We start from the raw sequence: 27,996 nt of genomic DNA on the forward strand, positions 1-27,996 counted from the left end.
CCCCCCACGGGTCCCCGGAACCGGCCCCGGTACCGGCCGTGTCACCGACCGCCGGCTCGGCCCCTCCCGCCCCCCGTGAAGCGTTTTTGTTGTCCCGTTTCCCAGGCGCTTTTCCCATCACCCCCCGCGCCATGGTGGCGGCATCCCGCGTCCCGGCCCAAGATGGCGCACGCGTGAGGGAGGGGGTGATGTATGAGCTGCTGTTTATGTGTTCAAGGGCCGCAGGTGCTCTCGGGGGCGAGAAGCGGCAGCGCTGAGGAGCAGCGCTTAAAAAACAATCGAGTGATTCCTCTGCCGTCATTCTCCCCGCAGCGGCCCGTCCGTGAGGCTACGGCCCCGCCCCGGGAGGTGTGCGGGGTGGCGGAGGGGCTGGCGGGACCATGGCGGAGGAAGGTGAGCGCTGCGACCCCGACCGCGACACGGCTCCTGTGGCGGAGGCTGGAGATGGGGCTGAGCCGGACAGCCAGGCCGGGGAAGACCTCGCGGATAGCCCCGACGTATACAGATACATTAAGGGAGACTTGTTCACCTCCGAGATCTATAAAGTAGAGATACAGAACCTGCCCAAATACATTGGGTTTAACGATGTGAAAAAGTTCCTTGCCAAGTACGGGCTCAATCCTCACAAGATAAAACTTTTCGGAAAGCAGACGTTCGCCTTCGTGACGTTCAAGAGCGAGGAGGAGCGGGACAAGGCCATGCGGGTGCTGCACGGCGCGCTCTGGAAGAGCCGCCACCTCAGCGTGCGCCTGGCCAAGCCCAAAGCCGACCCCATCGCCAAGAAGAGGAAGCAAGAGGAGGATTCGGAGCAGGGAGAGGCGAAGCGTCCGGCTCCCTGCGGAGAGGAGCCCCTGAGCAAGCGGATCGCGGATGTGGTGACCCCGCTGTGGAACGTGCCCTACGAGGAGCAGCTGGCCCAGAAGAAGCAGGAGTGCGAACAAGTGCTGCAGAAGTTAACAAAGTAATTCCTGTTTGTAACGTAATGTGTACAAGACTTGGCCTTGTGATGGGATATAGCTAAATTGACATCAATTGATACCTCTAAACTGAAGTGAGTTAGAGGTAGGTCAAAACTCGATCAAAAGTAATTACAAGATGATCTGTGATGCTACAGCCTAAAAGCTGTTCCATCTGACAAAACCTGCTGTTGATGTTCTTGGTCACCTTCAAAAGATTGATTAATGAAGGGAACTTGGTTTTAAAGTCTCTTGTTCCATAAGCAGAAGGATCTATGTGCCTGTAAAAAAAAATGGCATTGTCACATGGTGTAATAGAGAGAATCAATTTGTAGAGATGGCAATTTACTACTACAATTTTCTCTTTTAAAATCCCCTCATAATATTATGCCTGGTCTTTGGAGATCAAAGTATTACTTCTGTCTCTTGCCTTGGATAAAACTGGTGTTAATTATCATGTGTGGGTACGTTGAAAAATCCAGTACATAACCATTATAACTACATTTAACCCTTACTTTTTCAAGTTACAGCTCCTACGAAGTTGGAGAGGATTTGCTTGTTTAAAAAATTCTGGAAGAAATACTCTTCCATGTGACAATCTGATTCTTTTTTTGTGCCCTATAGGAAAAAGAAGCCTTGTGCAACTCTTGAACTCAATTTTTCTAAATGCGTGCTTTACACTTTTTGTTTCTGATTTGGGCAGGGAAATAGGAAATAACAACAGAACTTTATTACCCTGGTTGTTCCTGCAGAAGCAGAAGTTTAATAAATTATGTTGCCCAGTGGAGGGAGTGAAAGCATCACCCTTACAGGTAATGTAATCTCAGGTAAAGTGCAGAACAGAGTTAATGAGCTGAGGGTTATGTTCATTATTTGGTCTTGAGAGGCAGTGGACAAACTGAGTATTCAACTTCATCTTATAATAAATGATGAATTTTAGATGTTGTTGCCTTTAATGTAAATACTGTGTGGAAATATTAACAGGAAGCAGAAAAATGGATAACTGGATATTATAACTTTAAAATTAATATGCTGTCCTTGTAAGCCTGTGTTGTAAGCTAATACATTCCTCAACAGAGGCAATATTTTGCTTTTTAAATAACAAGATTTATTAATACCTTTTCATTATTACTCTTAGTTCACACACATCAAAATCCATGAGTATCTTCCATATGAGCTAAATGTCCTGGGTTCATTTTCAGATGATTTTAACCACATGGGATTTGTTTCAGGAGAAACGTGGCATGTACAAATAAATGCTGTTTAAATATCTTACATAACTTTATTTTAAATCTAGACTGAATATCGCAACAAATGTGAGTTCTTGATTGGGATTGGTGTAAATCAAGAAGACAAAACTGTGGGTTGTCGTCTTGGCAAATATAAGGGTGGTACATGTGCTGTAGTGGAGCCATTTGATACTATTCACATTCCTGCTATTGCCAAAAAAGTAGTAAAAGCTTTCCAAGACTACATAAGGTGAGCATAAGTAAAATGAGTTATGCATAAAGGTTTTGATATCTTAATCAAAAATATTTATACATTTAATTAGTGTTTGTTCGGAGTATTAAGATCTAAGATATACCAGTCTCAAATTTTAGTGTTTCTGTTTCCACCTTGTGCCTGGATCATGGGGACTTTTTCCCTTGCTTCTGCTCAGCTGCTCAGAGGTGGAGACAGGTACCAGCTGAACACAGCTTTATTGCAAGCAATGGGATGTGTAAGTATGCAGTAAAAAGTGTCTGTTGCTCAGGAGCTTTTCCACTAATTGTAAAGAAGCACTCAGAAAAACACTTCTGAAAGGCATAATTAATTAACCAAGGTCCACTGCTTCCTTGGATGAGAAGAATCATCCTACAGAAAAGAATAAACCAAAAGTTGCACATTTAAGCAAGAGTACTTCTTTAGAAAATGCATTCTTTAAAAAGCAGTTAAAATCCACAAAAATGGAAACCTCAGAAGGATCGTGAAGATGGAAGATTTGAACTTGATATGAAGCAGAGAAGCTAATGAAAGCATTATAAAAAGTTATGTCAATCTCTGAATGAAGTGAGAAGCTGCCTCTTGCCTCTGTAATTTTGCATGTGTTAAAATGGGTAAGAGGATTTTGAGAAGGAGGGACAGATCATTTTGCTTTAGGAGGTACTAAATCCATCAGTCTTTCTTAGCTGGAAGTCATTCTTTCTTTGACAAATCAATGTACCCTCTTTTTGTAGTCAGCATTTTTTCCATCGCTTCGCACAGTGACCTTCTTTTGATTCAATGCACTGTTTAATGTTACACACAAAAAAGAATTCTTTGTATAAGTAACTGATCTTTTGCAAACTGCAGGTCAACTCCTTACTCTGTGTACAGCCCCGAAACCTACGAAGGGCACTGGAAACAGCTCACGGTCCGCACCAGCCGCAACGGCCACATCATGGCAATTGCTTATTTCAATCCTCAGGTATTTCACTTCATATGTAATGAGCAGCCCACACTCACAGCTTTAGAACTACTTAAATTTGATTTATGAATTGTGCATAAAAAAGAGAAATAATTACTTGGTGTGGTTTACCTTGCTTCATTGCTCTAATTCTACTTAAGCTAATCTAATACATGGATATGAACAAGTAATATTCTTATGTAAATCATATCTTGAAGTCACTAAAACAGTTATTCTCCCTTTTTTCACATGAAAACTCTAGAAATTGAATAAAGAAGAACTAGCTGACCTGAAAATCTCTCTGGCAAAATACTTCACAGAAGGGATGGGAAAGAGTAGTGGTGTTACTTCCCTGTACTTTGTGGAGGAAGGACAGAGGTGAGGGAGTTGCCTTCGCTTTGGCATTTTGGTGGTGGCTGAATTTTTGATGTTTGCAAATTTCATAGCATTGTTTTGTCTACTTCATAGAAGTAGCAGCAGTTGTTACTAATTTGTTGAAGTTAGCTTTTCCACAAGAGACTCCTGAAATTTCCCATTCTCTGGAGTTCATTCATGCAAGAAGAGTTTCAGTGGGTGAACCCACTGACCACAGCTGGCTGTCAAGCTATAGAAGTGTTTACTGCAGTAGATGAATGTTTTTTATTATCAAGCAATTTCTGCCTTTCTTCCCTATTTATGTGAATTTTTAAATCTCCCCATCCTCCATAGAGCACAAGGCTCACACCATCTTCATCTAGAGATGGTGGAGGTCCTTCCACCCTGAGACATTAATGGCCAAGGAGAGCCTCCTTGAGCACATGATAAATGTTACTGCTTAGGATGTAGCACTACAGTTTTTAGGATGATTACAGCTTTGGTGAAGATTGTAACAAACATGTTTGTCTTCTTTTTTTGGTTTTGTCTCCCTCTTCCTCCCCTGCCCCCAGGAAATCTCCCAATCTAGAGGACTTGCCTTTGGAGCATGTGGCTGGTGATAAGTACATATATGAAGAACTCCTTGGCCTAAAATTTAGAATTTCTCCTCATGCATTTTTTCAAGTAAGGGTGATGTGAAGCTGCTCATTTAACTGGATCTGCATGAATGCTCTTGTTCCACAGTTTGACTAATGCTGTGAAACAAGATGTTCCATACCTAGAAATTTAACCTTTTATATATTTGGTGTGATTAAATAGCAGTAAATATTATGTTTGGTTGTAAAAGCACTGTAAGCTTGATGGGAGCACATGGAAGACAACTTTTTCTGTGTACTAGTTCATTATAATTTTCCTCCTGTTTAATGGCAGCCTTTTGTAACACTGAACATGCAAAAATACAGTACAGGAGTCTTGTATTACTAATTTTTGTTTGCTTTTCCAAAACTTGTTTCTGCCCTTCCAAAACTTTAAAATGTGTTTTTAATGTATAATGACTTGTTTTTTAGAAACAAGAAAACATGCTTTACTAAGACTCATTAAAACATATTTACTGTTTATGAAGAAGTAGATCTATTGGAAACTTAATTTCCCAGGTGAACACACAAGCTGCAGAAGTGTTGTACACTGCCATTGGGGAGTGGGCACAACTGAGCCAAGAGAGCACTGTGCTGGACATCTGTTGTGGGACAGGAACCATTGGGATTTCTTTAGCAAAGGTTGGCAATTTCTTTTCCTGAATAGAAGCTACTTTTTACCTATTTTTAACTGTGGCTACAAGGGAAGAAAATAGTTAATGTATGTGAAATGCAACAGATTATATCTTAATTTTTAAAATTAATTTGTAATTGAATTGCCTGCAGCTCCTTTACCACATCATTATAAAATCTCACCCTTGTGTTGAGCAGCCTAGGTAGGAGTCAAAGTCCCTGTTAATTGCTGATGTTATGAAAAATGGTTAAATTCACACATACAGACCACAGAGGGATCTTTTTCCTTTGATTCTACAGCGAGTGAAGAAGGTAATTGGAATTGAGCTCTGCCAAGAAGCTGTTCAGGATGCCAAAGCAAATGCCCAGATTAATGGTGAGTTAAGGTGAAATGCTGAGACCTGTTTGGTAAGGAGTAGTTGCACAGCCAGTTGTTCTTTACCTTATCTAAGCAGCCTGGAATTACATGTTGTTGATAGTGATCTTGTCCTGTTTAAACACTTAATTGCTCTTGAAAACAAATACCTTGTTAGCCTATGAGATCAATTTTCCAGTTGAACTTTTTTTTTTTTAAATTGAAAAGTAAAATATTTCAGTGTAAAAAATGAGATGAAACCACAGCTATCCTCGTTAAAAAACCACATTAACATAGCTGTTTTTTTGCTGGGCTTTTGCTTTAGTCCAGATAATGGAAGATGCTGAAATTACTGTTGTTTAAATGATCTGAAGTTAACAGTGATTGTGTAAATTACACTGATTCCAGGGTAGACTAAACAATTTAGAGTTTCTGAGGCATCAAAACTTAATATCCAAGGTGAAGAACTGCAAGCTGCTTTGACTAGACAAGCACTCTTGTAACATCTTTTTTTTCTCTTACAGAGCTGAATAATATTGAATTTTATTGTGGGAAGGCAGAAAATATTGTTCCTTCCCTAATGAACGTTTTAGCTCCTCAGAACCTGATCACAATTGTAGATCCACCACGAGCAGGGCTGCGTAAGTTCACCAGTTAGGGTTTCAGTTGGTTCTCTTAATGGGTGCTTGGTGGGGAGCCAAAGAAAACACCATTGGGATAAATTAAGTGCAGGCTTCAGGTATTGCTTGGAGCAACATTGCAGCAGTTTTGTTCATGCTGAGTATAACCTGACATTTTTCTGTGAGCCTCTTGCTGCACACAGAACCAGTGAACAGCTTTTGTGGTTTTGATCATCTAGATTCCAAGGTAATTCTTGCCCTTCGAAGAGCTGAACACCTGAAGAAGCTCATCTATGTCTCCTGCAATCCAAGAGCTGCAATGGGTAACTTTGTGGAGTGAGTGTTTCTTGCATTAAGTTTACTTACTATATGTGGTAGGTAGAAAACTCTGGTTTTTGAGGAGGGGGACCACTGCTGGATTTTTATTTGCAAGCTATGTTCCTGGAGGCTTACCTTTCACCAGAAACAGCTGGGAGCTGCAGCAGCTGGCTTGGAATGGTACTGCCCAATACACAAGTCATAATGGAAATATTAGGGGTGGTGAATAAACCTATCGTGGCATTGAAGCTTGGGGAAGAAAAAAAGAGAAGAGCAGCAGTGATGAGCAGTTTACTAAAATATTAATACATTTCTTCCTGCCCTTCTTTCCCTTCCCCATCAAGCCTGTGCCGAGCCCCTTCCAACAGGGTGAAAGGAGCCTCTTTCCGGCCCGTGAGAGCCATGGCTGTGGATCTGTTCCCTCAGACCAGGCACTGTGAGTTACTGATCTTCTTTGAGAGGGTGGAACATGCTGACAGCTCTGCAGCTGCAGCACCTGCTGCCAGCGAGATCACAGCAGCACCCCATGGCACTGAGGGTGAGGATGGCACCAGCCCAGCTGCCAGGGAGGGGAGCCAGGCAGCTGCTGGCCATGGGGACTGCAGTCCAAGAGAGGGCTCCCCTTAACTCCTGAGAGACTTGGCAGAAACTACTTTTGCTTTTTAACTGCGTCAGTAACATCACTTCTGTAACATGCAGGTAATAAATCTCTGTACAACAGAGTAATTGCAAGGCTTCCAACTTATTTCATCATCCTAATTTGAATTAAATTTCATTACCATAGATTCCCAGAAGGGTTTGTGTTGGAAGGAACCTTAATGATCATCTCATAACCAGCCCTCTGCCATGAACAGGGACACCTTCCACTCGACCACATTGCTCAGAGCCCCATCCAGCCTGGTCTTGAACACTGTCAGGGACAGGATGTTATGTACTATTAGGCCAAACCCTGTTTTTCTTTTCCTGCTTAGATACATACACATACACCCAATTCCCAGAGCAAGTCATCTTACTGCAGGGACCTGGACCTACCTGTCAGTACTTCATCATGCTCTTCCCCCATCAAAACTGCACCATGTTTTTTCAGTAAGTAAGTAAAGATTAACCCTCCCATAAATTATTTACCTGCTAAATCTTCATTAGGAAGTAACAAACTCAGTCTAATAAAAATGCCACACATTCCAGCGTTGAAGCCAGTCTTAGACTGTATCACTGTATCAGCATCACTGACAAGACAATAAAGGCTCTAAGTTTCTTATACCATACTACTGAAGCTGAGGTGACTTTGCTCGAGGCATGCCCTCACCAGTGAAAACTGACAGCCACAACTGAACTGTACCCACACCAGCACCTTATGCTGCACTGCCAGTGTGGCTCCTGGGGGTGAAGACAAGCCTGGCTTGAGGGCTCCACAGGTGCTCTCCAGTCAGGACTCACTGCAGCCAGAGGCTCAGCAGCTGCCATTAATGGACTGTGATCCACACTACAGAACAGACAGCAACACTGTTAGAAGGAGTGATCATCTTAAATCTCAACCTGCTTCTAATATACATTTAATATGGCCTAACAGCAACAAAGAGATTCTACAGCCCATGGCTCTGCTGATAGCACACCTTTCCAGTGTTTGGTACCTCCACCCAACAGCTACCAAAACCAGCACTGGCTTGTACCACTTTTAACCTTGCCAGGGTTTAAGTAAAAATAGAAATCCTAATTCAAAGAAAGGTAACTTAATTTCACTCCAAGTGTTTAACCATGTAAACATTCAATTCCTCACCTAAAAGTGATGCAATATTTCCATAATGAACAAGGCTGCACTGATCTTATTTCTCTTTAGAAATACCTAGAGGACTTGAAGAATAAGAGTTCCTTTCTCTAGATATGCTTAAGCTATCATAATACTGATCACACTGGCACATTTTATAATATCAAACTTTATTGCTCGAAACTAATTGTCTGAAAAATACACATATAGTACTCAAAGACTGAACACAGAGGATTACATGATTGTGCAGAAAAAAAGCAAGCAGAGGCTCAGTGAAAATGAGGCTTTATAATTGTACCAATTTAGCACTGGCACCAAGCAACTGCACCCAACACAACTCAAACAGCAACCATTGTTACCTGCTGGGGCAATAAGGATGAACTTTGTTTTGTTTTCCCATGTTCTCAGATACACATTGAAATACTGTCATTGATAATTTTATTTGGTTAATAACAGCATGGCTTCTTGCATTTCACATTTCTTCCCACAGAAAGTTAGGAGGCTATCACTTCCTGAATCTTACTCCAGAACCAAAGTACAGTTTAGTGAGTTATTAAGATAGTTACGATGCTTTTAAATACTTGGATGTTACAAATATATTTGTATAAAGCCTAACAGCATCACAGGAGAATGGAAGTTTACATACAACAGTTAATTTTATGCATAATAGTCTTTCCAAAGTTCTGAGTACCCAACTAATTCATCAGTTTTGTCTAATAAATATGTTAAAAAAAGCTGATGACTGGTGTTTCAGTAGGTAGCATCTGACTAGTCACTGGAAGTCACAGTAAGTTTTCCGTCAGTACCATGAAAATTTGAATGCACACGAATTTAATCCTTAATATACCACACTTTTGTCGAGAAGCACATAATATGCAAAGCAAAAACTGTCTAATCCCCAAAGGATGGAACAGTTCTTAAAAATACACTCCATCCCTATAAAAATACCCATCTTCCCCTGGATATAGAAGGGATAAATAACAAGTATCAGTGACAAAAGCAGCAGTTTTATGCATTCATACAATCAGATCTAAACCTTTACAGCCGATTACCTAGAAAACACACAAGAGTTACAAGACAAGTTTAGGATACATCTTGAATCACACTGTAAGTGTTCATGCAGAAGCTGAAGTTAATGCAATGATCTATCCTCTATCACAGCAGCTCGTGCTTATGTGCAAATGCAAGACTGTTACACTCCAAACAATAGTAAACATTGAAACACAAGAATACTTCACAATGACATAAACAGCAGTTACGTTGTTTGTTCCAGCAGTTATTGCGCTATTTTCTGGACATCTCTCCAGTTAAAGGCTGCAGCAAGGTCTAATACCATCTTTTTATGTTTGTTTTGTTTAGAATGCATAATATACGTTCTAGGCTTTGGTTCACAATGAAATCTCTGGATGTTTTAATTAAGGGCAATGGTCACCTTGTGATTCTGATAGTGGCAGACTGAGGTAATACAGCAATCCTCTTAAAATTAATGAAAACAAATTGGTAAGTGAGGCATCTATGGATATTCTGCAGGTGACCTGCAAATGCATTGACATTCTGATTTCAGAAAAATAAAGAAGATCTACAAGGGTGATTTGTCTTTTACAGTGCCATCCAAGTATAGATTTTTCTGCTGAAAACACAAGCTAAAATAAAACCTATCTAAGGGTAATACATTTAGGCATAGAAGATAAAAGCCCTGTCTTTATGAAAACAGAAAAATCCCAATAAAAACAACAAAAAGAGACAAACAGCAATCGCTGCTTGTCACTACTGCACCAGTATTATATACCCTTCAAAAGATGGAGATTTATTAAAGCTATACAAAAAAAAGCAGAGGCAGTGTTTTTTTTGTAGTTTTCTTTTTTTTTTTGACAGGCCACTTCTTTAAATAATAGTTTATATATTGTCTTCCAACTACCCGTATCCTGTTGTAACAGGATTACAACTCATGGAACTAAAAAGCTAAATATAATAATAAAAAATGGGTGGATTCATATTTGCAGAGACCTCCAAGCATATAATTTAAACACAGAAACAGGTAAGACTCCATGACTCCTCCTGTTTAACCTCAAACATTATATGCAACACATTAGAGAACATTAGTTTGAAATATAAATTAAAATCCACATATTTCTGAAGTAATGTGTGATGTTAAAAGGAGGTCTTACAATACTGATGCCAACATTTTTAAAATCCAGTAGGCACTAAATTCAATATACCGCAGCACTCCCTATGTAACATGGTAAATTAAAAAAACAAAACCACACCAAAATCAGAATAAAACTAAGCAAAAAAACAACAATAACAAAAAAAAAAACCCCAACCTAAGAAACGAAACAAACCCTCAAGCCCCCAGATCCCTGTCAATGTAAGTACCAGGAGTTGCAGCAGGTACAGAGAACTGACCTTTCATTCCCTGCAGGAGCAGGAGGAGTGCTAAAATGGAGCAGTGCAGCTCCTGGATAAGTCACTGCAGCTCTGCCACCAGCTTGGCTTTCACTCTCTTCTTTAAGACCAAACCAAAACGTGGTTGTGAGAGAACAGTTCCTGCAGTCCCCCAGCAAACCCCGTGTGAAGAACGAAACCCACAAAGCAGCGCTTTCACACAGCCACACTATTTTTTCTGTGCTTGGCTTAATAAAGCCTCAGATGACACAGTGAGTACTGCCTGTTTGCCAGGATTGTATTTTAGAGTAGTTGCATATTTGTGATTTTCTTATTCATGAGTATAACCGGTTATGGTTTCATTCTACTTATTACTCTATGTCATAGTCCAAATCTACATTCTAATTTTCATTGAAGAAGTTACACACTTGCTTTAAAAACTAAAAATGTAATTTAAAAAAGTAAAAACAAAAACTTCTTTAAAAAAACTCAATTGCTGCAGTCAGACTTAAGGGTTGTGTTGACTTTTTTTTTTAAAGTCTTTGCTTTTATGGTGAAAATTATTTAAGACTTAACTGATAAAGTCAGATGCAATCTGACACCAAACAAATGAGAAATTGTTTTATTGCTGGGAAAAGGGAGTGGAAAGTCATTGGCAAAATATTTTCAGACTATCAACCATCATCAGCTGCATTTTGGCTCCAAGCTTTGAAAACAGCCTTTCAAATTACAGTTTTTATTTTAATTATATAATGGGGCTGTATTTTCCCTGTTCAACTGATCTGTAAACTAACACAGGCTCCTTTAATTTTAAATAAACCCCAGTAATTTTTAATCTTCAACCTGTTACTCCTAACACTACCAGGTATTCTTGTTCTTTTCAAGTAATAACAAAATCTGCTTCCTCTAATCTCAAATAACTAAGCCTGGCAGGAGACAAGAAACAAAACAGAAAGAAACAGCGTTACTGGCCTAATCCTATGGCATTAGAAACATTGCTCATCACTTTCCTGTATTTGTCACCAAAGTGTCTTATCAGTGCATATTATTATGTGCTGAAATGCAACAAAACTTTTCACAAAAATAGTTTTAGGCATGTTCATACAAGAAGATGTACATATATTTCTTTTATATATACATATATATGAATGTGTATATATATAATATCAGCTTCAACCTGTACACAGATATTCTGAATTTCATACTTAAAATACATCCATTTCAAACAACATGGATGGCTTTCCAGGAGAAAGTGCTTGATTGGTTTCATCCTGTGTGAACATGCCTGTCCTCTGCGCATTTGCCCCAGTAGAGATCTTTATGATCGATTCTTTAAACGTACATATCTCAGAGGTATTAAACAAGGAAAAAAAACCCAATGAAAAAGAAACTAGGAAAAAGTAATATTGCCCTGATGATGCAAAAAGAACAATGCATAACTGAAGCAGCTTGGATTTTAAAAGTTATCTTGCATTCTGCAGCAAACAATTTTTAAATAATTGTTGAAAAATCTAGTTCCTCCATTTGTGTTATTGCTCCCCACTTGCACGTCTTCTCATTAAACATCAACAGTACAGAGAGGTTCACTACCAGGTTGAGCTGATTCCACTATTGTCATCTTGGGTTTCTTTCGGGTTTCCTCCTACAAAATACAAAACCCCCACCACACAGTCATAAAGAGAATAGAATCATAACAGTTAAAATGCTGAACCATTTTAGCCAAACCTGTGTCAGTTGTTGCAAGAGGCTAACTAGTGATAACATTAAAAATAAATATACAGAAGTAGGTGCAATCAAAGTTATAAGCCAGTTTAAAAGACAGGACGACAATCTTCCCCAGAAGTAGACCCCTCAATCAAATTTTGAAGAGTTCTCTTCATTTAAAATACTATGTAAAACAAGCAAAAACCCTCTGATCATTGGTACACATGACCCAGGACATTCATGCTGTTTGTAAATCTTTCACAGATATATACTCACTCTTTCCTGTGCCAGTTTTTTCATTTCTTCCTGTAACTTGTTCAGGATGTGCAGATTTGGCTTGTTCTTTTTGGCATACTGCTGAAGTTCTATCACGCTTCTATCAGAGGTTTCCTATTCAATAGAATCATAAGCAACAACTGATGAACTTTTTTTATGAAAAAAATAATGTACATGGAGCAAAGTTTAGCATGTTACATTTCTGTAGTTTAGTCTGTAGTTAGTTTACTTCCTTAAGCAGGAACACCTACTTCCATGAGTTAGTTAAATAGGTTCTTTAATTTTGACCTGGGAGATGCAAGATTAACGCAATTATTACTGTTGATGAAATCCAGGCATCTTAAAGTTTTGTTGTAACTTAATTTACAAATCCAAAAAAATCCAGAAGCAGAACTCCAGTCACAGGGTAGGTTATACTCAAACAAAAGCCTGCTCACCTGTTTAACCAGCTTGCTATTCTCTCTGCCATACATTCGCAGGAGAGAGCCCCAGTTTTTCACATGTGGATGCAGTAGCTGAAGGATTTTCTGAGAAGCCAATTGCTTCCCCACTCTCTTATTTTTGCCTGTAAAAATAACCATGGAAGTGTGTCAATAGCAGCACGTTATGTAATGATAGCCACAGATATTCACTTGAGTTAGTCAAAACTGAGATATCAGAGAAAAGCAGGACAAGGCCACAACTGGTTCAGTGGCTGAACAAGCACCCTCAGAATGGACAGCAAAGGAGAATAGGAAGAAAGGAAGAGGATATTCAGAGATCACACCAATTACTGTACTTACACCAGCCTCTCACTGTGTGCTTGCCACAAGTCATGACATATTCGCTCTTCTGATTTTTCCCAGGAATCACTTCAAACTTTATGGATGTATCACCCATTCCGTGGTTTCTTAAGCACAAACACAATCAAGATCAATGTGATCTTACTATCATACTAAGATCATACTAAGTAAAACTACAAACAAGTCAAGTGCTTACAGTTATCATCTTGGACAGTCATTGCAATGACATTAGATATGTTAATAATAAATGCCAATACATTAATTAATGAAGAGATTTTTTTAGATCAGTAACTTGAGTCAAGCGAAAAAGCAACCCTGTACAACAGAAGACAAAATACATTTGTCCAGCAGCTACATCCTGATCTCCAAAGAGGCACAAACAGCATATATGAATTAAAGAGGACACAGCATTAAGCAGGTCAGCCCCCACCACGTCTCTGGCAGGCTCAGGCAGCTCAGACAGGGTCACTGACAAACACCAGCAACAAACAAACAGCAGATCCTGAGCCAACACCTCACAGGGGTCCTCATGCTGCAGCTTTACCTTTTAAGGCACTCATGGAGAATCTGATATGGAGACAGGAGTCCAGCTTTACTGGTGAGTTCATATACCCGTGAGTCCTCAATACTGATATGGTTAAAATACTGCAAAGGAAGTGACAAGGGTTATTGTGCTTCAGGCAAATAAAACCCTAATATTGTCCTTAACTCTAACTACTTCTTTCCTACATTTAATTAATCCTGTTGCTCTGTGCTTAGTACTTTAAAAAGTGTTTTTAAATCCATAATGGGTTGAAAGCAACATCATTAGAACATTCATACCTAACCAAACGTGCAAAATTTTAACTCCCAGTCTTACATTATTCAACATGTACATAAAAATAACTATCTTATAAATTCTTTATCATCATTTCTCCCTCAGGACAAGGTTATTTTAACTAATTATTAAACTATTTACCAAAATGCTGTGGTTTAATAGAAGTCAACAGAACTGCTATTGAATAAATAAAAAACTGTTGAATAAATAAAAAACTAAAATACATTTGGTATTTTTTTTTAAAATAATGGAAAAAATTGTCAGCATTTCCTTAATTACCATTTCAGTAGTGCAGGGCATAAAATACAGCTCTAAGTTAAAGCAAGGGTACAAACAACTCCTCCTGTATATTACTTCATTTTAGAAAACATTCCTTTCAGGCTGATCACTGGTTTTTCCTTTACTCCTTACTGATGATATCACTGATCAATGAGCTATTTAATTCTCCCAGCACCTGAGAATATAGCAAAACTCTCCTCTTAAAGAATTATTTCTTTTTGTTTTCTCAAATGTCACTGCCTAAACTATGGGATTTCATTATGTGGCAATAAAAACATCTCAGAAGCCTGAGCACTTCTACTTCTTACTTGATGTCCTAAGATGATCACACAAAACCAAACAGCACCTAGCTCTGAACATTTCCTGGCATCAAACAGAGGATTCTGGAAGGCAGGCAGTGCAGGCAGTCTGGTGCCTTGGAACATCTCAGGTGTTCAGTAAGTGACCTGTTGGTCAATAAAGAACTAGTTCTCTGCACCAGAGCAAATTTTCTGATCTATTCTGACAGAAAAAGAAGTATTTTCTTTGCCTTAAAGATCTAAATGGAGGATTTTACACTTCCATTTGACTGAGGAAACAATCTTACTAATCTTCAGTAACATTTCTGATATTAAACATGCAATGTTTTAAAAACAAACTCAAATGATGCCAGCCAGGGAGCATGAGCTCAGTACCTCAAGTTCTTGACTGTCTTTGGGCTTCTCCTCAGAGGTCTGTTTAACAAAGTCAGGAATAAGGATTTCCAGTGTAGCTCGAGCTGCAAAAAGTGATTAAACATCTTGATTAGGTTTATTTTAACTGAAAACATCACCTCTAGAAATTGTTAGGCATCTTCTTCTGGTAAGAAATTTATTCTCTTACACTTTTCAAGTTCAGCTTGATAATTAAAACCTCATAACTAATTAAAATAAGGTGAAATTACTTTTCACAAGTGTCTACAAAAGGAAAAACATTCCAGTCTCATTTTAGAAGTAACATAGAGCTTTTAAAGAGTTATCATCACCCCCTATTCTTCTGTACTTAAATCACTGTTGCCCTCAGAACCCCAGAATGGTACAAAAAGCAAACAGAAACAATTCAGCAGTTGGTACTGAGAAAAAAAAAATACATTACCAGCTTTATTCTTGGCAAGTTTTTTGCTGCTGGCAGTTCCTGCCCCATAAGTTACTCCATCAATAATCACTGAGGCTCCAAAAGGTTCACTTGGGTTCTCTGGAAATAGAGGAGGAAAGAAAAGAAAGCCTTTTGGAACTCCTGACATACATGAAATACCACCACTATCAAGATCTGTTTTCTTCATTTCAGCTTTGAGAGAGAAGAAAACAGTTTCTTTTTCTTGAAATCTGAAAAATTGTTAACTAACAGAGTTTTCCACTAACTTACCACCGTATACTTCATTCCTCCAAATAAAGAACTTAGAGATTTTAAGAAACCACTGGTACTCTGCCAGAACTCAAATATTAATTCCAAATTTCTTCCATCATGGTATGAATACAAGAGCTACACATTCTGATATTGAAATTTCAGTTGTATTATGTAGTGCATATATGGGAATAGCCTAATTCTGAATATTTATAAGGTAACCTCAAAAAAAAAAACCCAAACAAACAGGAAAAGCAAGAATTAATGGAGCACACATCATACCACTTAGGAAAAAAACCCCCAATATTAACCTGATTCCAGTTATATTTTTCATATGTGCAACATTTTTGGATTCTTGGTTAACATCAAGACCAGGATAGAATTGTTTAAGGAAACAGACTTACCACATTCAAAGAAATTGTAAACAGGTCGAACCTTTAGGACTCGTTGCATATATTCATGCAAGATGCAAACTTCAGACTTCCCATTGGGATTAATGACAAACTCTGCAAAAAAGATAGGAAGAAGGGAAGAAGCTCATTAGTTCCAGTATTTGAAACAATTTATTTTACAAACAAATCCATACTGAGTAACATTCAGCAGTAACAAGAGATGAAGGTAGTCATTACTTACCAGGACTGTAAGCTTAAATAAAAATTTTTGTTTAGAAATTTGTCTTTCCAATAGGAAGTGTATTCTGACAGTATTTTTCCTTTCCTATGTAATATAGGATGGGTTAAAAAACGCAGAACATTGGATCAGGAATTAAGGGGACATTTTACAGGATTTTTTCTTTATTTTCAGTCAAGCTTACAGCTGCAATTAGTCTTCAACACAGCCCATGTGAACTGCAGCTCGATCAGCTAACCTTTCTTTATAGGTGCATCCTGCACAGACAGGGTGATGAGTTTCTGGTTGGCTGGCAGGATGGGCCGCTCAGACTCTGCCTGCTTGCGCTTCATCTCCCGGTTGAACTGGCGTCGCTCAGCCCACGTCCGGAATTTTTTTACAGTCACTTGTTCGAAGTCAAAACGCTTTTCAAGATAGCGTCTAAAATCTTCCAGATCTGAGAAACACAATCAAGTTACTCTCTCTGCTTCGCCACTGAACAAGCATTAGGTTCTCTACTTCTACTGTTTTAAATGCACCATAATTATTTTCTTAGACTGGAAGCCAAAGGTTAAGATATTAGTTTTGGACTAACAGAAGTAATTTTAAGTTTTCCTATTATAGGATCAAATGTAAAATGCTTGTGCAAACCAGAAAACAAAATAAAATGAAACCCCCATTTCATTCTGTCACTTGATGATTTTACTAATCCCTAACCAGCATTAATACCCTACACAATTTCCAACAGAACACCAGTAATTGTTCTGCTTCAACATCAAACCACCTTCCCTTTACCTGTAGCGAGGTACACAGTGAGGTTGTGCTTTAGCCTCAGTTCCCTGAAGCCAAACCCAGCTGTTGCTGCCTATTTATTACGCTGTGTACCATGAAACACCATACAGTGATGTTCCATGAACTCCATGGGTATCTGCAGCCTTTGTGCAGAATTTAATACATTAAATTTACACACAGAGTACTAAGATTGCCCCCTTGTAGTACAGCTGCTTCTCCTTTATAGGATAGTCTGCAAATACAATCAGCAAAAATAAAGAGTAGCATCCACAGATGTAAACAAACAAAAGCAAGCTGCTGGTATTATTTCCTTCCACAAGGAATTCCAAATGCAAGTCACACTTATACTTGATCACTTAGTATTTTTTCCAGTAATACAGAACAGATCCTATTTAAAGAGAGAGACAGACAGGTGAACTTCATGTAGAAAAATAAGTGCTTACTTTATTTTGCTGCTAAATACCAATGATTTGGGTTTGTTTGGATTTTTTTACATCTCTTGGCATTGTTTTTGGACTGGGCATGACACATGTAATGACAAGGATAAGTTTTATGTCTGAGCACAACAAAGACAAATGGCAGCCTATGATCCATACCAATATTCCGAGCAGCAGAAATTTACATGGATGGGATTCTTGGGTATGCAGATGTGATAAGTAACAACATGAGCTTCCTCTCCAAGTTCCTCTCCATTGGGTGGTGATTTTGGCATGTTGTCTTTAGACAACTTTTTGTGTAGAGGCTATCAGATTTGCATAAATAAAATAATGAAGCATCACATCCCTCTGTATGAGTGCAATTATATTTGCATGACTTAGACTCATGCAAATACAAAAATAGTTTAATTACATCATTTATCTTAAGAGACCATCTTGAAAATAGATACAACTCTGCCAATACAGAAAGTGCATTGAAAAGCCTACCTGAAGAAATCACATGAACATATTTGACAGCAGCAAATGTAAACACTGACATAACTGATTCTTATATTGAGATAAAGTCTACAGGACTAAACTACAAAAATGTTCACTTTTTTGTGTAAAAGCTTTTCATGCCAACTTTCAGAGCTTCTGGAAAGATTCTAATTCAGTAGCCAAGTCTGGAATAAAACTTCCCAAATGCCATTAACCCAACTTAAGTCAAGGAAAGACTCCACTTCCCATACATACCTACAGATTCATCTTTACATACTTCAACTTTGGCCTTAACTTGTCCCAAAGCTCCTTGTGCTGCATCTCCCCCAGAGGGGTCTTTGTCATCTAAAGGCCCAGAATCAGCAGCAGTGGAATCTGGTTCTTCTGTCTGGCAGTCCAGTTCTGAGGATTTATCTAGATGCTTAACAGGTGATACTTCCCCATTTGGGGTTATGTCATTGTTTTGTTCCCTTTCCTCATTTTCCTTCATTTTTTTGTAATGAAAGCAGGGAATGCTACTAAGGGGAGGATCATGTTTCTGCAAATATAAAACAATACAGAAGGTTTCAGTATCTTAAGGTCACAAAAAGCAAAACTCAAACCCAAAAGATGCAAGCAAGATGGAAGCTATTTGTAATTCAGTCTAGGCTTAAGCTCCTCTTCGGTCAGCAAAGTCATTCTACTCAAGAGCTGAGCAGGGCCACTCCTGGGGGAATCTTCACACTGCATGGCACTGACACAAACCTGTTGGTTTAGATCCAGACTATGATCTGTTCAGCAATATGCAAATACTGCACACTTTCATAAATTCCACTGAGCTTTCCGGAGGCATAAGCCCATGGCATTAAATCCAATTTCTGCAGACTCCTTGGGTTCAAGAATGTCATATCCTTATTTCTGCAAATGTGGACCATAAGCCACAGCTCACACTAATTTATGGCTATAAATAAATGATCCCTAGATATATTTAATGGTAAAATAACACCCAACTTTGCAGCCATACTAGAAAAGCGAAGGCACCAAACAGGATCATCTCATCCACTTTAACTGCCCAAACAGAAAAGCAAAGCACCTAAGAAAAATCATATCAGATTTTCAGACACAAAACCATTTATTTTTCAAGAATCTAATTCAAACACAGGAAACAAGCCTGCCAAAGCAGAAAAATATTTAACTGCTTGCAGGAACATATCTGATTTTTTAATCTTAGTAAGTATTTAAGTAATTGACAGCTCTCACCCTTATGCTTCCTGTTCCCAAAAAATAAGGTCTAGACCAGGTAACAACTCTAGATTCTCTGTGCAGATATACAGGAATGCCCGAGTTATGGAATGTCATGATCCATCCATCTGGCAAAGGTTCTGTAGGAGGGCGGCCACGACCTTTAAAGCAAATAATGGCTTTAAACATGGGTAGACTCCTTAGAAGAATACAAATAAAATCCAGGTTTTTATTTATTGCTTTTTCTGTCCCAAAGAATAAAATGGCACTGAAACAAGATTAACAATGTTTTGTAGAGAGATGTTGTGTTAGTAACAAGGTGTAAGTCTCTAACTCAAGACTAAATCCTGCAAAATTACAGACTCCATGACATTCTCAACTAAAGGCAATAATAGCAATAGTTTTTATATAGACTGATTTTGTTTCAGCATTGAATACTCTTTTCTTTAGTCTTTTTATACTTATCACAAGCACCACTGCAAAAGATTTACTAGAAAAGTTATACTTGCTTCAGAAACAACTTCATTTTCTGTTAAAAATTTTTCACTTGACAATCAGGAAAAAAAGTGCATCAAAACACCATGAGACCCAAACAGCCAGCAAAGAGCTCATCTCTAAGCCAAAGTCTCATGCCTCTCTAAATCACAAATCAGACTATTCATCTTTGCTGGAAGTTTCCTGGCAATCTTCTGTTACTAAACAATTTTGAAACAAAGTTATTTGGTTTTCTATTTCAGAAAACAGTGAAGCTGTAAAATGCTCCTCTAGCACGTGTTTAAATTTTAATTCTAATTCATAATATTTTCCATTACATCTTTCAGGATGGGTTTGTTTTCTCAGCTCTTCTTTATTAGTAGTTTCTAACACAATGAAATTGGATGATTGTAAGCAACTGACTTTTCTAATTATTATTTTTAGCCTAGATTGCATTCATAGAGACGTCACATGGGGCAATTTTAACAGAAAGTTATATAACTGACGCAGGAAAAAGACCAGAATGCCCAGAGACAAAAACCCCAGATCACCTTTCTTCACCTCCTCACTACTGAGGTAACATTCTTCATTATTTTACACAAATCCACACACTAAAATATATTCTTATTACATACAACAGATCAAAAGCAAAAATTAACTTCATTGCTTAAGAATGTGAAAAATCATGTTCCACAGTAAGAAGCTTTCCAACAATAAAATTCTCCAACACATGAATGATTTCACACTAATTGCTGTCCCACACTTTGCTTGTTGATATACTCTTGTTCTAGAGACATCAGCCATACACAGGACCTACAGTTATTAAATGCACATTAACTTACTCTTCAGTACAGTTTTAATTTTGGTCATCATTGGCTGCACGCTTGTCTCTCCATCAGACTGGTGATCACTTTCACCACCGTACTTCTCATTATCTAGTCTCCTTGTTTTGGGTGCTCGAAGACCCTCTTCCAGCAAAGCATCCACATCATTATCAAAGTCATCCTGAAAGAGATTTCAGACACTATCCTTTTGGGCCTACCAACCTCCCCTTTCCCTTGCAAAGAGAAAGCAGACATTTTTATATGCACTTCCATACAGAGAGAAACTAGGAATTTCCAATGATTCCAGTAAAAAGACTGAAAAATAAGAAAATAAGTTTGTGAGAACTAGAATCTACATGATAAAATGAACTGCAATTGTTTCAGAAGACTTTTAAATGCTCTTTTTACAGAAAACCATAGAAGCTGCAACACAACTCAGAAGTTTGACTAAAATAGTTTACAGAGGTTCTCAGCCAAAGCTCTGTCTCTGAAAATTCTGCAGTTTTGACTCATGTACTGCACACTTCTAGAAGAGATTATTTCTTTGCATATTTTTTCTAGCCACTTGGAAACCTCTTACCCAGCAAAGACCTGTGGATTTACTTACCTCATATGAGAAATTCAAGGTTTCTTCATCCACTTTATCTCTTTGAACGATTGCTTTAGATGTGAACCCTCCTCCTTCTTCATCTATTTCCATCAAATTGTCGGTAAAGTCTTCTAGCTCATCCAGAACTGCAAATTCCACTCTCTTTTCCTGATCAATATCATTTTCATCATCCTTCTTGTCATCACTTTCACCCCCTATCCCTATAGCTTTACCATTACTACCACCAAAAGGACAAACATGCAAATCCCCATTGACATTATTAATACCAAACTCTGTATCTGCCTTATAATCCTGCTCAACTCCAGTGTACAGAACTTTCCTATCTTTGCTTTTGCAGCTCTCTGTAAAGCTAACACTAATCTTCACATCCTTCAGTAACTTAAGATCTGGGGTGAACTTTCGAACTGACGGTGCGTGACGAGCAGTTCTCGGGCTTTGGTCACTACTGTTGGGGTCTATGAGAAGTCGACTTTTGTAGCAGGCAGATCCCTTTGTGAGCAGCTGTGTTCTGCAGAGACTGTGCGTGTCCCCAGCAGGGGTATCTGACTGTCCATCACCACCAGAGCCAACGTCCATTACCTCTGCGTCACTGGACGTTTGCAGGGGAGGTGGTGGAGGCTGTTCGTTGGGCGGCAGAGGTGGGCGACAAGTGTGATTCTCCACATTCATTTCTCTTGCAGGTTCTTTAGGGAGGGGTGGTACATTTTCATAGTTCTCCATTTTTAAAACTACTGTTTTAAGAAAAAACAATGCTTTAATAAATGTTTATCTCTATATTCCTAACATGCATAAGTCCATCAGGATTGGTTTATCATGTTCTATTCAATATGCAACACTGATGATTCAGTTAAGCTGACTACATTGTTCTTTTCATTAATGTAGACAGCTTTCAGAATCACTGTCTCAATTATTGGAAATCACAATGCATTCAGCTTAAATAGCTGAAGACTAAGAGTGCATCTTCACTGGACAAGCTGGTCTCCTTTTCTTCTTTCAACCTATAAGAAGAAACAAAATAAAAAAAAAAATGTCACAGAAAAAAATGGAAATAGTATCCTAGGCAGAAAGAAAACATGTCACTCCTTCCAGCATAAATTTCAAGTAGAAGAGTGACACTTTTACAGTGAGAAAAGCAGGGTACCCAGATACCACCTTGAATGAGGCTGAAACTAGAGTGGTTTTATTGCTTGAGCTGTACACCAGCACAATAATTTCCTAACACAGTTGCCTTTATGATTAGATGACTATCTGCTTGGTTAACAGGTAGGGCATTAAGCATGACAGACTAAAAGCTACATTTTGGGGAAATTCTCCCATAATCTGAAACAACCTGGAATTCAAGCCATACTTACCCACACAGCAAAAAGGATAACTAGCTACAGTTTAAGACAATCTGCAAAACCAACTATGGCTTTTCAAAATTTAAGTTATCAGCTACTTCTGAAATCTCACAACTTACTAAAATATCACAGAAAATTACTCTCTAGATAACCAGACATGACACATTTGATCTTGTATTTTGCACTGTTATGGAACTATTTATTCATTATGTCTGAGGAAATCAGGTCCAGATACATAGCATTAAAGCTCAATTTTGGGAGGTATTTAGAAGCCAGTGTTTTAGGACATTGAACCTGGAAAAAGTATCCCATTCCCATAGGAAATTTTACAGGGGATGGGGAGTGGTTCTTTCTACCATGTCTATGATGACAGCTTCTTCAATTTTACTTTTGCCATTTGTGAAGGACCATAAGCACCTGGGGAAAAGAAGGATCATTTCTTACCTGCTTATTTTGGTTTCTCCAAGTCCCTCCATGCCAGCCCAAACTAGGCTTAAATCTTCCTAAGAGCTAGAAATGAAGCACTGTCACTCTGCCCCAGGCAGCCAGCTGGCTGAATCTCCTCTGTTCAAAGTATTCCCAGCTGGCCAAGAAAATCTTCCCAAGTATTTTGGAAGACAAGCTCTGAGATCTCTCATGTTGCTGTACAACATTGAAGGCAACAGGGCAGAAGGTCTGGGTTGTCATGAGGACTTAGAGAAACCAAGGGTAATTCTCTCATGTACCTCTATGCCAGCCCAGGCGGAACAAACCAACAGCAATATCCAAACACTATCTAGGGCAAGGCACGAAGCTGGGAATCAGAAGTTATAATGGGATCAATTAAAATTCAGCAACATACAGAAGTTACCTACCTGGAAGCTGGAAGAAAGTGTAACATAGAGCAAACTCTAATATGGCAACAAAGCGAGTTTTGCTGGAGCAGCAGAGGAATTCATATTTTGTACTGGTTTTTTATGTGTGTGAGGTTTTTTAAACCTACTCAAAACTGTGACACATCCAACATGCTGAGTTTGACATGCATTATAAAATTACAAAGGAAAAAACTGGTAAGAACTCTAAAATAATTCCATCTTCTCTGATACCAACACATCAATTGTCAGATTGAAAAATGGCTCATTCACCAGTAAGACAAGCAATTCTATATATTTAAAACCATTCCACCCTACAAGACCATACAATGACCTCTGCAATGAACAATTCCTTCATATTTCAACATGTTCTGAAACATATAATTTAGAGAACACCCCTAGAAATATATTTGTCTAATAAATTCCCTCATCTTCAGTTTGAAAACACACAAAAAAAAGCAAATTAATTATTAAATTATTCACAGTAAATCATTAGTGTCTTAATTCTGATCAAAAGAGTCAAAAATCACAGCATATATTCAATAACTCCTGGAAACTAAATGCCTAAGTCATCTAATTTTTCCATCTTAAAAAGTCTTCTAAAGACTCTTAAAAAGAGCAAGCAGAAGTAATTCACACAGAAATGCAATGTTGAAATCAGCATTCTAGAATTTGAAAGAGAAAAACCTTCCCTTGTGTTCGGGGAGCTCCGTGGTCCAACAAGAAAGACTTATTTATGACAAGGCTAAAGCATGATCCTGAATGCCACTTCCAGATCCCTGATATATATCCTGCTCCTATACTAAAGTGTTTTAACACCACCAGTGTCAAAACATAAAAACTTAACCTTTACCTGCCCAGCTTTAGTAGTTCACTGATACAACACCTCTGCTCTTTGCAGGAAAGATGTTTTGTTATTCTATTCAAGCACTAGTAACAATTATATATATTCTCGTTGTCTTCCCTTTCTTGCTGGCTGTGAAACCATGAATGGCTGAACAATGAACAGCAAATCACTGCCAGGGATTGTCTGCTCCTCACTACACACACTGGGTCAGGGAAAGTACTAGACTAAGATGGATTCAAATGAGCTTTTTCCATTTCTAGCCATGAACCTTCCACATCCCTAGGGTAAGATAACAGTCTTGTAGTGATGCCAAAAAGATTCTTGTTTTTTATATATTTTTCATACACCTGCAGCTTTGCAGACTACTATTATATAGTTACACAGCTCCTTCATTAACTCTAGTACTTTTCTTACCCTTTTTCATAGCTTTTGGAACAATAATCTGACCTTCTAAACACATTCCTGGAATACTGTTTAGTCTTATTCTAAGTAGGGGAAGTACAATAAGATAATAAGAAGTGGGCAGAGTGCCCTTGGACCAAATCCAAGGGGCTGACCCAGGGGTAGGTTACTGAGGCAACTAAATCTCCTGTTGGAGATGTACCTGTTAGATACCCTAATTAATTAACCTTATAATAGTAGAAACCCAGCGCGAGGTGTGCCCATCAGGACCGGGCACCTGGAAGCTTCCAAAGAAAGGTCTGTTTGTTACTATTCTAATACTGTTGCAAGGGCTCTTTCTCTCTTTTGACTATAGGTAACAGTAGCTCTGCAGTTACTGTGGCCTTCAATACCTGCCTATAAGCCACAAAAAGCAAGGCAGAAGCAGAGGAACACGGGTCTAATTCTCATGTGCTTCCCTGCCAGCTGATATTACAATGTGCCCTTTATATCAGGAGCTGCAGAAAAAACCCAAACAACAAAACAAAACAAACAAACAACAAAAAAAACAAACAAAAAACCAAAACAAAGCAATAAAACCACTGAGGAATCAGGTATTTGAAAAGACAGAAGGGAGGAAAGGCAAAAGGATGAGTTAGATGAGCGTGTAGGTTAACAAACAGCCAAAAGGGCCCTAGATAAGGGAACATAACAGACACACACAAAAAAGCTCAGCATACGAAGTTATATCATAACATAAATCAGTTTCCTATTGTGAGCCTTCATTAAATTGTCCTGAAATAACAGATTTTATTCTCCAAGGCTCCACTAAGTTCCCTTAACAGTTTCCATAAGGATTCCTTCCAAAGATACAGAACATCACTGGCAGCTGCACCAGGCAGCTACAAACGCTAAAAACCTGAGTGCACAGCTCATGTTCTGCAGATCACCACCACATGGTATTTCCACATTTTTAACTGCTTACTCTTATTTTAGCTCATCATTTAAAAAAAGTTTCATATCACAAAATAAACTAAACCATACAGATTGGGGGGGGGGGAATATAAATGTAATGGAGCAAACTGCATAGGGCCCAAAGAAAGTAGAGTAATCTTAGCCTGGTTGTCTTACAGATGTACTTTAAATGCAGAAAGGAAAAAACAAAACAAAACTACTTTGTTTAATAAGTACCACTGTCCATTTTCACAATCAGACAGAAAAGGGATGGGAAAGAAACACACAGGGAAAAGGGTATCTTTTTTCAAGGCAGGAAAAAACCAGCATCTTAAAATTTGTAACCAGCATTGCCCAAACTCAAAGAAAAATTCCCTTCAGTTACATCAGGTCAGCAGTCTAGAAATGAATTTAATAAAGAACATATTTTCTTTACAAATACCTGTAGCTGCAGCAAGGAACAGCTTACCACAGTTTCTCTCTTCAAAAAGTCACTTTTCAAAAGAAACTGTGTCAGAGACTGATTACTTCACATTCAGTGGACCCCAAAAGGAAGAGAGGCTCAGAGCAAACTCTCCTTATTTGCTAACCAAATACAAAGTCCTTCTCCTTATCCTCCAGCCCTTGGCAACTCAGGTGCTGATCCATTAACCCATGTCAAAGTCATTCCCCACTCAGTCATCTATTTATTTTCATTATACCTAGTGTGTCTTTTCAACACATACAACTCTAGAAATAAGTTAATCCTATTTATTACCACTGCTAAAAAACTAAACAAAAACAACACCTTAAGAGACTAAATTTATTTTCTTTAAACCAGAACAAGAAGCACCAAAAGAAAATATTCTTTAAGATAATACATGTAAGAATTCTTCTCATTATCAGCTTTAGAGTACAAAGATTCTGAGCAAAGCAACCACTTGGTGTAAGTCAGTCATTAAGGATGGTTAAGAAAATGCAGCTAGAGCCCAACAATAGCATTATCAGTGGAAAATACAGACAAGGCTCAAGAACTTCTCCAGTCCATAACACATCATTCCATTTCAGAATGAACAGAGTACATAATTTTGGAAAGCCATCCTCAGAAGTGGCAAAACAACAGTTGCTTTTAGAGCTTGAGTAGTTTTCTGGCAGGGTTTAGATGGTTTGATTAATTATGTAAGACAAAAAATTGATTTACAAAAGGCGAAAATCAGAGCCTAGGAAGGAGAAAATATATTCTTCCTTTCCCATCATATGTAAGCTTCTTGCTTGTAAAGAAAAACAACAGACATAAGGAACCAAAGTGCCTTCTCTTTCTCTAAATAAGCAAAACAGCCCTGATAATCAAAAGGAGCTGCCCAAAAAACTTAGCGACCCAACTTCTTATCCAGAAGTAAAAATAGGAGCCCCTACGTTTAATTACCCAAATAGACAGAACAACCTCTCACAAAACAAAAATAAAATATCTAATTCCAAGACCTCTAAGTCACAGCCTAACGGAATAAAGAAATGGAATGTGTTCACCCAGTTCCAGTTTATGGTAGAGCAACGCCTGGATATTCAGGTCTCAGCGGGCAAACTTTGCAGACAAACCCGAAGCTTACGGAAAGGAGGCACAAAAGAACGAACTGTTTCCAACCAAAAAAAAAAAAAAAAGGTGAGGAAAGAGGGGAGAATTAACCTTTCAGAGGCTGGACGAGATAATTTGCTATTAATAGAAAGAACACACGAAGAATTCTGAGAGTTACAGAGACATCACATTATCTTCAACGTACCAGAACTAAAAAAGTCCCTGCGCGCCCGCACACGCGTTGGTGCCTTTTCTTCCCAACTTTGCTCCGGAGCCGAGACACGCTCCCGTCCCCTGTACAAAGGGCTGCGTCCGGCGGAACCCCCCGTCCCTCCCTCTGCCCAGACACACGGACCTGAGGAACCGCCGGAGCCGACACTCCCCATCACCCCCGGACCAGGAGGGGCCGGGGGGTACAGACATGGCGCTTCCTTCCCCTCCACAATCATGAACACGATCCCACGGCGAGGCGAGTAGGGAGGTGGCTGAGGGTGGGCGGGAAACGAAAAAAAAAAAAAGCCCCCCAAACACAAAACAACCAAAGAAAAATCCTGAACAGAACAAAACACAACACCAGCTCTGAGAAGAGGCCGCTCAGGCCGGGCGCAGGGGAAGCGCCGCACGGCAATACCCGCCGGGCAGGGCGGCGCCTTCCAGCGATGGGATGTCGGGGCTCGAGGAGAGGCTCCTCTGGGCTCCGCGCCCGGGGGCCGCTCCGGGCAGGCGGCAGTAGCGCGGCGGGCCCGCTAGCGCCGCGGCCTGTGGGGCGGAGGGGCTGCTGCCCGCGCAGGCCCGTCCTGCCCGTCGCGCCGCGGGGCCCGCACCCACCTGGGCCATCCCCGGCGGCCCCGCCGCTCCTGTGCCGGGGGTGCGGGTGAGGGCGAGTCCGGCCGCCTCACGATCGCCGTCCCGCACTCCGCGCCGCCGCCATCTTTAAACGCCTGCGCTGGGCCCCTCCGGT

At 39.3% G+C, this 27,996-nt stretch overlaps 2 protein-coding genes across 2 annotated transcripts; one reads left to right on the forward strand and one right to left on the reverse strand.

Annotated features, from left to right (window-relative positions):
- Positions 1-19: 19 nt before the first annotated feature.
- On the forward strand, positions 20-8,393 carry TRMT2A (tRNA methyltransferase 2 homolog A). The gene is made up of 11 exons (XM_015643692.3): positions 20-961; positions 1,660-1,768; positions 2,254-2,435; positions 3,288-3,402; positions 3,644-3,759; positions 4,308-4,419; positions 4,890-5,012; positions 5,304-5,379; positions 5,883-5,999; positions 6,218-6,314; positions 6,641-8,393. Exons 1-11 carry the CDS (start codon positions 381-383, stop codon positions 6,921-6,923), a joined length of 1,911 nt encoding a protein of 636 aa, XP_015499178.1. The 5' UTR covers positions 20-380; the 3' UTR covers positions 6,924-8,393.
- DGCR8 (DGCR8 microprocessor complex subunit) lies at positions 8,331-27,992 on the reverse strand. The gene is made up of 14 exons (XM_015643686.3): positions 27,864-27,992; positions 21,108-22,108; positions 20,519-20,681; positions 19,221-19,363; positions 18,237-18,519; positions 16,535-16,732; positions 16,071-16,172; positions 15,418-15,516; positions 14,979-15,061; positions 13,753-13,853; positions 13,209-13,315; positions 12,864-12,991; positions 12,427-12,540; positions 8,331-12,088 (listed from the first exon to the last, which is right to left on the reverse strand). The coding sequence occupies exons 2-14, from the start codon at positions 21,828-21,830 to the stop codon at positions 12,005-12,007; spliced, it is 2,328 nt and encodes a 775-aa protein (XP_015499172.1). The 5' UTR covers positions 21,831-22,108; positions 27,864-27,992; the 3' UTR covers positions 8,331-12,004.
- Between the last annotated feature and the right edge of the window lie 4 nt (positions 27,993-27,996).

The sequence above is a fragment of the Parus major genome, chromosome 15, assembly GCF_001522545.3.
Source record: "Parus major isolate Abel chromosome 15, Parus_major1.1, whole genome shotgun sequence".
In the NCBI taxonomy this organism is placed as follows: Eukaryota; Metazoa; Chordata; class Aves; order Passeriformes; family Paridae; genus Parus; species Parus major.

Bases quoted from the DNA above. Each gene is read 5' to 3' on its own strand.
- TRMT2A (XM_015643692.3), top strand. From the start codon at position 381: ATGGCGGAGGAAGGTGAGCGCTGCGACCCCGACCGCGACACGGCTCCT. The intron at 962-1,659 runs GTAATTCCTGTT...TGATTTGGGCAG, and splicing joins GTGCTGCAGAAGTTAACAAA to GGAAATAGGAAATAACAACA. The intron at 5,013-5,303 runs GTTGGCAATTTC...TTGATTCTACAG, and splicing joins TTGGGATTTCTTTAGCAAAG to CGAGTGAAGAAGGTAATTGG.
- DGCR8 (XM_015643686.3), bottom strand. From the start codon at position 21,830: ATGGAGAACTATGAAAATGTACCACCCCTCCCTAAAGAACCTGCAAGA. The intron at 20,682-21,107 runs GTAAGTAAATCC...AATCTCTTTCAG, and splicing joins CCTTGAATTTCTCATATGAG to GATGACTTTGATAATGATGT. The intron at 15,517-16,070 runs GTAAGTCTGTTT...CTCTATTTCCAG, and splicing joins TTACAATTTCTTTGAATGTG to AGAACCCAAGTGAACCTTTT.